At 45.1% G+C, this 13,478-nt stretch overlaps 1 protein-coding gene across 2 annotated transcripts in view; it reads left to right on the top strand.

Moving 5' to 3' along the window:
- NEDD9 (neural precursor cell expressed, developmentally down-regulated 9) overlaps nt 1–11,565 on the top strand; it is an 87,127-nt gene extending 75,562 nt beyond the window's left edge. For both annotated transcript variants that reach the window (XM_066579364.1, XM_066579362.1), the window contains 5 exons: nt 6,096–6,194; nt 7,351–7,440; nt 7,651–8,775; nt 10,055–10,144; nt 10,226–11,565. In XM_066579364.1, coding sequence (XP_066435461.1) covers nt 6,096–6,194; nt 7,351–7,440; nt 7,651–8,775; nt 10,055–10,144; nt 10,226–10,729 — 1,908 coding nt within the window. In that variant the 3' untranslated portion in view covers nt 10,730–11,565. The remainder of the gene's footprint in view (nt 1–6,095; nt 6,195–7,350; nt 7,441–7,650; nt 8,776–10,054; nt 10,145–10,225) is intronic.
- The last annotated feature ends 1,913 nt before the right edge of the window (nt 11,566–13,478 follow it).

The following is a 13,478-nucleotide window of genomic DNA, read 5'->3' as shown; positions in this document are numbered from 1 at the left end:
ATGGTGTTAATTCCAGACAAATCCCTGCCTAGTGAACAGGGGATTAGGCTCTACACTGCCGAGGCCTTGAGATTTATTTAGTGAACTTGTTACTTTCAGAGTCGGTATTCCACTCATCCAACTGTTCCGATGGAATGCAATAACTGACTGATGGAAACCACCAGCAAGCCACATTGTGACCCTGAACCTCTCCCTTGCAGTCTCGTCTGGAATGGCTTGAAAGTGGTGGGTTTTGGTTCACACCTGGCCTTTATTGGGTCGATTGGAAGTAAAGCGTTGCTTCTGGGAAACTTTTTTTTTTTTTGCCTAAACCAGAGCCATTACAGATGTAATAAATTAACTTTCATTTGTCCTCCACTTTTGGTTCACTTGGACCAGGGAGCCAGTGGCAAAAAAAAAACTGCTCATTTGTGATTGGATGCCGTAGCAAGTAGAGGAATGATCCTTTAATGAATTGATGCCTCCTTCAAGCTCCCCCCTGACAGAAGTATCATCTAGTGTTTGTTTCTGCAGTGTGAATGGGGACAGGTAGGGGGTGAATTAACGGCCGGTTGCATCAGAGCCGTGGAGTGGAGCGCCATGCATTCACTTCTCCTTTCTGTGCCGCACCGTTTCATCTGGTTTTGCTGTGTTCTGGCTAAACCAAGAAATCTAACAATGTGATTTCCGTTAAAATGAAACGGCTCAGAACCGTACTTGGATCTTTCCTGTATTGCACGCTGCTTGTCTGACTTGTTACGAGTTCTGTTGGATTTCACCCCTTAGTTTTTCAGAATGACACATTGATACTTGGGATCGAACAACGGCTTACTGCTTCTTAGCATCCTGGCTTTGGTTCCTTTTAGACGAGCCGATTTTCATTTGAGTGGCGCCACCGCCAGCTTGTTCGCCCTTGTGCAACCCGTTAAGACAGGCAGATGCATCGTTGGATCGTTCAGAATCATTCAGTCGTCTTCATTCACTAAGGCTCCTTCACACTGGCGAGGGTGGGCAGTGACTGACAGCCCGATATCGCCCTTGCCATGCATGTGAAACCCGTGGATGCCAGGCGTTTTCACATGGAAACAACCTCGTATGACTGCAGGGCTAACAGAATCCCCGCTGCAGCTGTCGCAGCCACGACAGGGGATCGCAGAGTTCTTCCGTTGTTTTCAAAGGGGCCGGCGCTGCTGCTGCCGCCGACGCCAGACCCATTGAAGAATAAGACCAGCTACAATTAGTTTCCTGCATAGTATTGCATCGCGGTGCCATGCAGGAAGACATCGCGAACGTGGATGAAGAAGAATGGGCTTCAGATTTGTGCGTCTCGCAATGCATAAATCTCGCACGATTTTCTCGCCAGCGTGAAGGCTCCGTTGTATAACGAATGTGAAAGACTAAACGAGCCAACAGTATTTTTTTTGAATATTTTTTTTTTTTTTTATTTACTCTTTATGCCTATATAAAATGAACGATGAGCGAAAAGTCAACAATTTTTGCTCGGTCGTTGGCTCACTTTTAGACCAATTGACCATCGTTCACCTTCGCACATTCGAACAATGGAAGCACCCTTGGGACAGGACTGAGTAATATCATAAGACGTTGTTACTTAGCCGTGATGTCTGTTGGTTTCTGCTATCTAGATGGCGCTGATATAACCACTGTGTAATAGTCCAGAGGTCTCGGTGATAAGCGGTGACTACACGGTTATCGTCCGCTCCTGTGATGTAATGCGGTCATGTATTTTCCTAAGCTGCTCCTTGTGTTTACAGCGCTGCCCACGCGTTTTGTGCGTCCTTGGAACCTTTAACCCCCATTTTCAATGGCTATGCTCGGGTTTACATTGATGTAAAGGAATGCTTCAGACTTGTAACTTCAAGTCGTCGCATATCCCAAAATTATATCGCCGGCGATTTCACTCCTCGCTCGCCCATTGATTTCAAGGAAACCGTAAATACATTGGATGGCACTTGCATGCCATGCGATGTCCACGTAAGTGAGATGTGAGGCTTCCAATTGAAATCAATGGGGAATCCCTTCCGATCCTCCCATTGCTTTCAATCGGATAGTCGACCACATTACATGCCATGTGATGTGCCTACCAGCGCAAGTGATGTTTCCTATTGAAATCAATGGGAAATGCTTGCTGATCCTCTGACACGCAAGAAACAAGCGCGGGAGGATTCCCAGAAGTGATGCAAAGAGTTTTTGCATGCAGAACGCCTGACATTCACAGGTAAAACGCACTCTGACAAGCGTGATATCGCGCTCGCCTGTGTGAAGGTAGCCTCATATTTCTAATGTTAATGAACCAACGATGTATCTGCCGGTACAAACAGGCTGCCCGAGAGCGAATGAGTTGGAGGACGCCGCTCGCTCGTTCAAACGCTAAATCGTCTTGTCTAAAAAGGCCCTAATGAGCCTTGTGATTAATGAATTACAAGAGTGGGTCCAGCGATGTCCCTACTGGCTGCTCTGTAAAGGGGAAGTGTTGTTGGTCCGGCTGTTACTATGTAGCAAACACACTTACTGATTCCTACAAGCGGAGTGATGCTTTTTATAGCCCCGTGTCTGAGAACGCAGGATTAGCTAACATGATTCAGACGTTTGGCCACAAGTACAATCCACCCTGAAAGAAAACACGGGAGACTGGAGCAAACGGGGCCGGAGGGCGGCGGAGCAAACGGCGCTGATCGTAGCCACTTGTGTGCGTGATATCCATGGCTTCACCTCCATACATTTATATGCATGTCGTTTGTTTTCTCTCAATGGACATTGAAACCTTTTGATTTTTAGAAGAGTTTTTAATTAGAAGTGAGTGTCCTTTGTGGATGACCCCGTTGTGCTCCGCCGTGGCTGTTTGTACAGCGAGCGCACCTGCCGTCCGTACTCCATGTGTTTACCTGGGCATCACCTGCTAGTAAAGTGGAGCTTTTGTAGTGATGAAACTTCTTCTTGTGCTGTTATTGACTTGTCTGCTTTACTGCAGGATGGGTAGATTCTGCGTCTGAAGTCCTGCCAGGCAGCTAGAACTAATGGGCCGTCTACACGGGACGCTTATCGCTCAAAACTAGTTACAGTGAACTAAAATAAGTGACGATCATGCATGTAAATGCAAAAAAAAAAAAACTTGTTTACTATTAGTTCACTTCTCAATGTTGCTGACCTTCAGACGACACCAAAAACATCACTGGATTCTCTCTGCGTGTAAACGCTCCCCGCTTCATTCATTTTTGCTCATTTGAATGATTGTCGTTCTATTATAAAGGGCCTCTCACATGGAGCAACGATCGTGTGAATAATCGATTGATCGATAACTTGTTGGGTGTAAACGCCTGCAGCGACCAAACGATGAGCAACCGTTGATCAGATCTTTCAGGTGGACCCAAAAATCATTGTCTATGGCCATTCCTCCTTAGTTTAAACACGTCGTTACAATGTGACTAGAGGTGATCCAAAGTACAACTGACCAATTATTGCTCAGTGTAAATGCATGTCAACAATCTTTTCACCGCTCATCGCATGCTCGCTCCAACTTGCCTCGCAGAGGTCACTGCGATTCGCATGAACATCATAGTGAGTGTAAGGCCGGTCTCACATGAGCGTATTCTACCGCGTTTTTGCACACGTAATACGCAGTACCAATCTTCCATAGACTTTTAATTGTGCCGCTCACACAATGCGCGCAGGTAAAAAAGTGGCATGTTCTACTTTGACGCGCATACACGCCATGTTGGTGCATGCTGTTGTAGGCTTGCTGCATGATCGCACACATTAGATGTTCGGCTGGCTTGCTTGCTTGTGAACATGATTGTTTGAGCCCGGGGGGAAAAAAAATCATACATGTTCAGAAGTCTGTTCAATGGAGTTGGTATTCGTGCGCGTTTTGTGCGTCTCGCAATGCACAAAACTTGCGCCAGAATGTAGCCTAACAAGGAGATTTATATACTGTATCTAGACTATGAAACTAAGCAGATTGCAATGCTTAACCCTACCCTACAAGTGGTGGCGTGTCGCGGGCGCTGCGCGGGGTGGTGGCGTGTCGCGGGCGCTGCGCGGGGTGGTGGCGTGTCGCGGGCGCGGCGCGGGGTGGTGGCGTGTCGCGGGCGCTGCGCGGGGTGGTGGCGTGTCGCGGGCGCTGTGCGGCCTGATGGGTATACAGTACAAATATTGCAGCTAGTTGGCATTGAAAAAATCCAGCCTGCAGTACATAGAACAACACTGAGCAAAGAATGCTTTCCTGCTGTAGAGGACGGCAGCGGCACTGGCAGCGTTACGAGCCGGGCCACCTGTCGCTGCCCATAAGAAGTGACGGCAGATATTTAGAGCCAGGGGTCAAGCTCTAAGCCCCCTGATCTCAGCCCAATTTGCAGGCTGTCACCTTGCCTCTCTGATGTCTGACGCATATCCAGTAGCGGAAAGAAATGATTTTTCCCCATTATTTTCCCACACAGAATCCCTTATTGTTCTCTCGCTGCCCTTTCATGAGAAAATCTGAAGGAGCAGGAACTGAAATGTGAGCAACAGGAAGTCTAGTAACCTCGGAGCGCTGAGGAAATTACACAGCGCAGTACTTCGGTGTGGGCTGTTACTGCAGAGGGGGTTTCAGCGGCACTTCTGTATTCTTCTGTATTCTCTCGCTGCTCGTGGACTTTGTGAACTTTGTTTCTGATCTTTCACTATGAAAGCGCTGCGTAGATCATGTAAAGAGACGTGGGCGTGCAAACAGTGGGAGGAGGACGAGGATTGTTCATAGGCAGCGGAAAAATCACTGAGAGAGATGAGACTGACTGACAGTTTTGGGGCTTTTTTGTATGTAGATGCTAAAGATAACGGGGGGGAAGATGGTCTGGGGGGAACAAGATACATCACCACTTAACACTTTACATTTTATCCACCTATGAATAAGGAGTTGCTTAAAGGGAGTCTTTCATCTACTTTTAAGCCGTGTAAACCAAGCTTATGGGCTGGAAGTTGGTGACCCGCTGGATCCGGGGATGTAGGGGTTCTACTTGCATCTCCCAGTGGTAGCGCTGAAAACCGCCGCTCAGTGCACCGCTGCGAAGTAGTCTGCCCATTCTAATTGAGGGGTGGCTTTCAGCACTCGCAGTGGGAAAATGATGGGGCAGGTAAGTATAACGCTTACAGCCCCGGACTCAGTGGGTCACCTACTTACAGAGCTAAAAGTAGGTGTGGTTTTTTTTTAGTTGGTTTTCGACATGGAAATTGACACAGATTTTGGTGCACATTTCGTGCTGCGGAAAATCTGGACCAATTCCGTTGTGTGAACGTACCATCAGTTTTTGAAGTCCAGTTGTTACTATTCCTCTTATTTTGAAAACATTGATACTTACTGTTCCACTTAGTTTAGCTTGTATCGCGGTTCAGTGAAACCAGAATGGCGGGCGGCCGCTACCTGCGCACTTCTCCGTGCAGGAAACCAGAAGGGCGGGCGGCCGCTACCTTCCTTGAGATAGAAACCAGAGTTTATTGTTGCTTTTCACGAGTCACTTGTCCCGTAGTGCTGGATGGAATACAACAAGAACGGCGCTGATGCTTCAGAATACGCTTCTGTGACCGAACACATTGAAATCAATGGGTTCCATCTCCTATGTATTGCGCATGCAAAGCACTGCTCAAAAACCTCCATGTGACACCGGCCGCCCCCATATACGGCTGACAAATCTACTTGGGTATAATATATGTAACTCTTGCACTTGAGTCATCTTTACACCATTTTAAAGTGACTCTATTGGATCCATGGCATTCCTCTATGGGCTGGAGTATATGCAACTTGTTTCTGTTCACTTTTTATTGAATACAAGCCTAAGGGCGGCTTCACACGGGCGTAAGTCACTGCGTGCCACCAATCGCCCTGGCATGCGTAATATGCCAAAACATAGAACACGGTGTGATCCTTCTTGCAAGTATGTATCATGCAATATGCGTGAGCGGTAACATGGGAGTCTGGCAGATTGGTGCATTGTATTATACATGCTGTCGCCACACGCCGTGAGAAGGAGCAATAATAATAATTCTGCAGCACTTACTTTAAACTGTAGTCCATTAAATCTGGCTTTTTTACTAAAATAGTATTTTATATCTTCTAATTACAGGTCATAACACCAGTAAGGATGGGCCAAGCGTACAGCTATGAATCTTCACCAAAGTGGCAGGCCAACGTGTATGATACGCCTCCTACCCGACCCCATGGAGTATGTATCGCAAGCGCATAGAACTATAAATGTTCAAGTCATTCACTATTAAAGGGGTGTTTTTATGGCATATCTCATATGTATGTCTGATCCAGGCTGCAAGAGGTGGCAGGGTCTATGCAACGACCAGGACCCCCGTGCTATGCTGCTGCCACGTCTTACAAGTAGCTTGTTGTTGATGTAACTTCCATTCACTTATATGGGAGGTATAAAAACTGCACGGGGTGCTCTGCTGCTCCTGTAAACCTGGCAACCTGGATATAGCACCCTGCAGAATATGGGGAGGTGGGGTGCAGACATGGACCCTCTCTCTAGGGAGAGGGGCGAGTCTGATTTCTGGGACCTGCACCCATCAGACATTTATGGCCTGTCCTGCGGACCTGTCATAAATGATGGAATAGAGAATACCCTTTTACAGTACTAAAACAAATACATGGGGGTTATTAAAGAATTTGGTGCATCAGAAATGTAATTCTACTCTAGCTGGGAGCTGGCATAGACTTGCGCTATAATTTATGCCAGATTCTGGTGTGAATTTATAGTACGTGTCGGGTCATGAGAGTGAACGGTGGAAAAATGAAAAGCGTCTTAAATTATTTTATTAATTTTTTTTTTTCCACAAACGTGCAAAATTTGCAACTATTTTCTACCAGAAAACTGGCCCGTGTGACATGATAAACTCCTCCATATATATATTTTATTTTTTTTTTTGTTAGTGGATGACTTTCACTGCTCAGCCGCCCTAAATAAGGGTGAACTCTCATGTGAAAAGCACCCATGCATTTGAACGGGTTTATACACACGAGTGATTTTTCTCCCGGACCGATAGTCCGAGTTACAAAGTTCGCTGCGTTCCTATTTTTGTACGATGATTCTTCATCCGTTATTTTCTATGGGGGTTGCTATTTTATTTTTTTTTCTTTTAAAGAAAAAAAAAAATAGCATGTCTTGCAACTTCATGTGAGTGTGATGGGTTAACACAGATTACTATGAAAAAAATGAGGAAAGCCTGCCGTAACACGTGAAAACTGCATGGAAAACAGTCTGTTTTTCACTGACCAAAAGTGCGCTCGTCTGTGTGATTACCGCCCAAGTTTTCTATATAATGTAACTGGTAGAATTCTGCGATTAATACTATTCCATCTCCTTTTCTTAGGTATACGATGTTCCACCAGCTGCTAAAAATAACATGTACTTGGGTCCGGCCAGAGAACAAGGAATTTATGATGTTCCTCCTCCCCAAGCGGTAAGTGGTGGGTTTTTAGGGGGACTAAACTATATACTCCAGCCAATCAACTATTGACCTTTTCTGAGGATAGACAATCAATCAAAGTCTGGAAAACCCCTTTAATCAGGTTTCTATCAACGAAGCACATCCTTTAAAAACTTCTAATTAGTAGTATTATGTAAACAAAAAGTTTCATAAATGACTAACTTGTAATACTTTCATTTTCAGGTTTACAACATACTGCCCTCCGCTAAGGATAAAGCGTATGACTTTCCATCATCGGTGAAAATAAGGCAAGAAGCCACTTACGACACTCTTCCTCCGAGCTCTAAGACTTGTCTAGAGCAGTGCAAGAAGATGAATGGCGTCAGCCAGCTCCACCCGGAGGTTACGTCCAGGAAAGGCAGCGTGTATGACTTTCCTCGTAACCAGCTCTGTCAGACGGCATCTGATGATTATGACTTTCCTCGAGGAATTCACACTTCTGACGCTGGGTCAGATGGCCAGGAAGGGATCTATGATTTCCCACCACAAGTTCAGCAGGACTGCAAAAGAACGCAGGATGTAACCGATGGTGTAAACAGGTTGTCCTTCTCCAGCACCGGAAGCACTCGGAGCAACATGTCTACATCTTCCACAACGTCCAAGGAATCCTCTGTGGCCTCTTCACCTTGTCAAGACAAGAAACTCTTATTGGACCCAGACTCCGCCATAGAAGAGTTGCTAAGACTTCAACAAATGGTGGAAACGTCCGTGTCTAAGTTATTAACTTTTGTCAATGTCGAATGGCGCTCGTACGCTTTCATGGAAAGACATATCAATGAAATCCATTCTGCTGTAGACAAAGTACAACAGTGTCTGTGTGACTTTCTCCAGTTCTCCAAGGGGGCCACAGTAAACGCCTCTTTTCTTTCCGAGTCCAGCCTTTATAATAAAATGAAAAGAGAATTGCAGAGACTGAACGATTCCCACCAGATCTTGGGTCAGACCAGCCAGGACCTCAACAACTGCAACTGGTCACTTAATGTCCTCTCCTCCAGTAAAGCAACAAACAAATGTGACAGTCTAGAAAGATTTGTCATGGTGGCTCGGACCATTGTAGATGATGCCAAGCAGCTGACCACCACCATCAGTGTTAATGCCCAACTCTTATTTAAGCAGGCAGGACTCCCCAATCAGAAACCTTCTGAGACTATGAACGGTAACTCGGAGTTTATGTACAAGTCCCAGATTATACAAGCGGAGAGTGTTCAGCCATTGATACAAATGGGAAAAGAGCCTAATCCGAATTTCAAGAGCCGGGAGGGTTCAATAAGAAGTTGGATGGATGACTACGATTATGTCCACTTGCAGGTAACAGAATGAATTCTTATTCTTGGGTATGTAGCGTTACGTAGAAGCTCAGATGTAGCCCCTGTGGTACCTTGTAAAACTTCAAAAGTTTAATAATGACCAACTGAAGAAAAAAAAACAACTTTAAAAGGATATTCTAATCTTCCTTGTTCCGTTTCTGTAACTCCTGTAGAAGTCAATGGGAGTTGCATAGCTTTTTTTGATATGCGAAAAACCGCATGGCTCGTGCTGAGTTCTGGACACTGCATTGAACGGTCCGCTTGGTTACTTCTCTAAAAGCTGGCTACCTCAGGCAGTGGAGAGCAGGGAGAGGCGAGCTGGGATGGTTCACTAGCAGCCAGTTCGCTTTACTGCATATTATTACATGGCCCGAGAATATTCTAGTTTTTAACCCCTTCCTCTCATGCATGCGCCTATATACGTCCTAACTGCACATACCCCCATGCACTTACTATGTTTCCCTGAAAATAAGCCTTCCCTGATTTTTTTATTTTTATTTATTTTTTTTTTTTTTTTGAGAAGGCTTGAAATATAAGCCCTACAACAAAAATAAGCCCTCACTAGACTACATAAGAGAAAAAAAAAAACAATCCAGACTATCTACTATTGTTGACCTAACCCAAGGATAGGCAATCAATAATTTTTAACTGGCCTACCCTTTGCAATCCAATTTTGGATTCAGAGTTCCCTAGGGGGCTTTCTCTTTCTGCCATTATACAATGGCGCCATCTGCTGGTTAGAGCCAGTACTGCGGTATGGGACATGCTGGAGAGGCCCCCCAGCATCAGAGATCAGAGCGACCAGTCATACAGTAAGAATACCCTGCCGGATGTTTTATGACATCGGAGCTGTACAGCCTTCAATCAGAATGTCTTCAGACAGTGGATTGGAAAGGGTTAAGCAAGTCGTATCTGATAGCATAAATGAGGTGGAACAAGGCCCTATTTTAGTAAGCTAATACTATACTCCTAAATACGAAAATGTGCCTTGTTGCTAGTGGTAACGCCTGACAATATTATAGACTATGAGTAACTTGTATAGACGCTCTGTCTATGGGAAGTAAATGTTCCTGATAAACTCCGTATCTGCATACAAGTCGGCGCTGAAGTTTCCCATCCTTATCAGGCCGAGTAGGTTTTACGTCCGGAAAGTTTTGAAGACTTTTTGTGTTTGCGGTTTCTGTATATATATATAGGCATGAGATCATCACTTGTGATGTGACTTGGTATTTCCATTGCAGAATGACTGAAGGTTACATTGTGTGTTTTTTTTTGGTCAGGGTAAAGAAGAATTTGAACGTCACCAGCGAGAACTTCTAGAGAAGGAAAATATCATGAAGCAAGGGAAACCACAACTCGAACAGCATCAGGTAGGCTCTGCTCCCCCTCTGCCTCTCCGCCGGCTGCTATATATAGAAGGGGGATCATGTTTTTCATTATCTGTGTTGCAGCTGAATCAGTTCCAGCAGCTGGAGCGGGAGATTACCGCGCCGATGGAAAATGATCTCTCCAAGTGGAAGTCGCCTCGCAGCTTGGAAAACAGCACCCTGACTCCTCAAGATAAGCAGCTCCTGTCCTTCTACTCCGACCAGTGCGAGACCCTCTTCATCTCCCTCCTTAACTCCATCGACGCCTTCTTCAGCTGCGTGGGAGCGGCGCAGCCTCCTAGGATTTTCGTTGCTCACAGCAAATTCGTCATCCTGAGCGCGCACAAACTGGTATTCATTGGCGACACTCTCTCAAGACAAGTCTCCACCACGGACATCTGCCACCGACTGATGAATTCCAGTAACTTGCTGTGCGAACTTCTCAAAAATATTGTAATCGCCACGAAATTTGCGGCCTTGAAATATCCAAGCGCCGCATCCTTGCAAGAAATGGTGGACCGTGTGGCAGACCTGGCCAATCAGGCGCAACTCTTTAAACTTTCCGTGGCCCAGATGGCTTCTTTATGAAATGGCCTGGACACGTAATAGCTGTATATAATATTCAGTGTGTATATATAAACTATATTTTTGTAGATTTTTTTTTTGTTTTGTTTTTTTTCCCCTTTTTGTTTAAATGTGCTATTTGGTTGGGCCATAAGGGTTAGTATGAGAATTAGAGTACCTTATGTACATATTACATGCTGATAGCCATGATATTCATGCATTGCACCTTATGTTATGTGTAAATACATTGAAATAACCGGCTGTTTACGATATGAATTTTGTAAATGTAGTATTTCTGTTTTTGTGCCTTTTTTCTTTCTACAGTTTGAAAAATGGGTAGAAAACTTTACCCCCCCCCCCCGCCCCAGCAATATTTACTAATGAACATAGTGTCAGCCTGCATAAAAATCAGCGTTTCACTCACTTTTAGTTGCGTGTAAACGCTCCCTGCTCAGTGGTTCACATAGAATGTGAAGCGCTGGGCAAGTCTCACGGATTCTACATGAGCGTGAGTGAAGAAGTGGTGACGTCACCCTCCCGTGCGCTCGTTTAAAAGAGAATCGTCCCGTGTAGAAGGGGCACACGTGATTCTCGGCCTATTTAGACACATTACTGATCAGTATGCAAGATATGTATTTATATGTACGTCAGCTGGAAGAATTGTACAGAGGTGGTGTGTGTTTTTTTTTTTTGTTGTTTAAAAACTGACCATTTCCGAGCGGCTTGTGGGAAAGTTGTGGTTATTTATAAAGGAGTGTTTATAAGGTGTCAGAGTATTGTTGTTCAGGTAAACGGTTTATTTGCTTTGTGTAAAATGTAAGAAGCAAAACATGATTTTTATAAAGAAACTTTCTGAAGAAGTTGTATTTCTAGTTTGTTAAAGTTTACATTTTAATTTGCTAATTCATTACCACATTTTATGAATTCTCCAGTATAGTCAACATCTCATTAAAGGGAATAGAAGACACATTTTAAAGATGGAGTCGCCCAATCATATTTGTGCAATGCATAGTGAATTGAATTAGAGATGAGCAAGCACGCTCTCCCCCCTCCCCCACTGCCCCTCCGAGCCTGCTCGGATGAGAATGCAGTTACTCGAGAAGAGCGATGCTCGCTCATCTCAAAATAGAACCCATTGATTTCAAGTAAACGCATAAAATACACCTGTGAATCTGGCCTAAGGGTAGTCTCACACAAGGTTTCACTTTTGGTTTTTCAGACGGGACAAATGACGCAGCTAACTACGGTTTTCCATTTGAAAAACGGAAATTATGCAGAAATATAAGGAGATATTTCCTTTTAAAAAGGAAAAAAAATAACTTACCAGAATGAAGCATTTCCATTGTATTCCCCACTGACTTCATTTTTATTTCTCGGCCCCTCAAATAGAACAGAGAAACTGATATGGTTAGCAGAGCCTAGCAGCAGTGTAAACACGTCCTAGGGGTCCCTAGAATCCAAGGAGTTGAATAGGCAGGTCCCAAGTATCCAACACATACGTTCGGTATTGGTGGTAGGTCTAGGCTTTTCGTTTAGGAGGAAAGGTGATAACTAGAGATAAGTGAGCATACTCGATTAGGCAAACTACTCGATCGAGTAGTGCCTTATGCGAGTACCTGCCTGCTCATCTCTAAAGATTCGGCTTCCGGCGCGGGTGACAGGTGAATTGTGGCGGTGTGCGGGAGAGGGAGAGAGACATCTCCCTGCCCCCTGCCGGCACCCGAATCTTTAGAGACGAGCGGGCAGCTATTCAAAGGCACTACTCGCTCGAGTAGTTTGCCTTATCGAGTATGCTCGCTCATCTCTAGTGATAACCCCAAAAAATCTCTCTCCTCCTGTGGAACCAAGGAGAGGTCCCCCTAGGTGGGAATCGAGACAGCAGCCAGTCAGTCACTTCGAAACCACAGCAGCGCCGAGCAAAGAAGCAGCGACTCTTCGACAAGGAGGAGGTAAGTATGTGGGAGTCACTACGGTATTACTACTGGGGCCACTCTGCACGTGGCAGCATACCTCAAGCTGACTTAGGCCTCCCTCACACAGCAGCGCTGCAAAGCACCATGATATTGCCAGAGCATTGCCGTGACTTTACTTTTGTCTTCGGCGGCAGCTCCCTGCATCCGACTGCGGGGTTTAGCATGCCTAATCATTGGTTAGGTGCGCTATACGCTTAAAAAAAAAGACTCTGCTCGATCGAACGGATATCTGCTAGTCTCCATCGAAAAGAATCGGAACATTAAACCGCGATTTGCGTAGAACGCCGCAGTAAAAAAAAAAAAAAAAGCCTGGGCCTAAGGTGGCAGAAATGCGAAATGTACGTAGCAGAAACCCCAATTTTTGTAACAAAAATAAATCACAGTGTGATAGGAATCCAGCAGTATGCAGCGCTGTTCTAGAAGAATCGCAGAAAGGGAATATAAAACAAAAATCGCAGAAAACTGCCATATACTTACTGATACAAGAGGGTGGGTGTATACACCACTTATCCCTCAACATGCAGACAGCCAGACTGGTGCAAACTGAGGAGCAAATAACAGATGTGTGGGCCACAGATGAAACAGCCACTCACAAACCCTGCTTAGGCCAGTCTCACACGACCAGATTTCCATTCCAGAATCTGCACCCAACATCCATTGCAAAAGGCATGCACTGACAGGTAAGTACTTTTGCTTTTTCCTCTACACTCGCGAAAACAAATTGCAATTTCCGCGAGTGGAGGAAAAATTGCAGCATGCTCTATTTGCTGATGACGGTCCTCATTGAAGTCGATAGAGGC

The sequence above is a fragment of the Eleutherodactylus coqui genome, chromosome 9 (genome assembly GCF_035609145.1).
Source record: "Eleutherodactylus coqui strain aEleCoq1 chromosome 9, aEleCoq1.hap1, whole genome shotgun sequence".
Lineage (NCBI taxonomy): Eukaryota > Metazoa > Chordata > Amphibia > Anura > Eleutherodactylidae > Eleutherodactylus > Eleutherodactylus coqui.
This window is presented reverse-complemented; position numbering and strand designations above follow the sequence as displayed.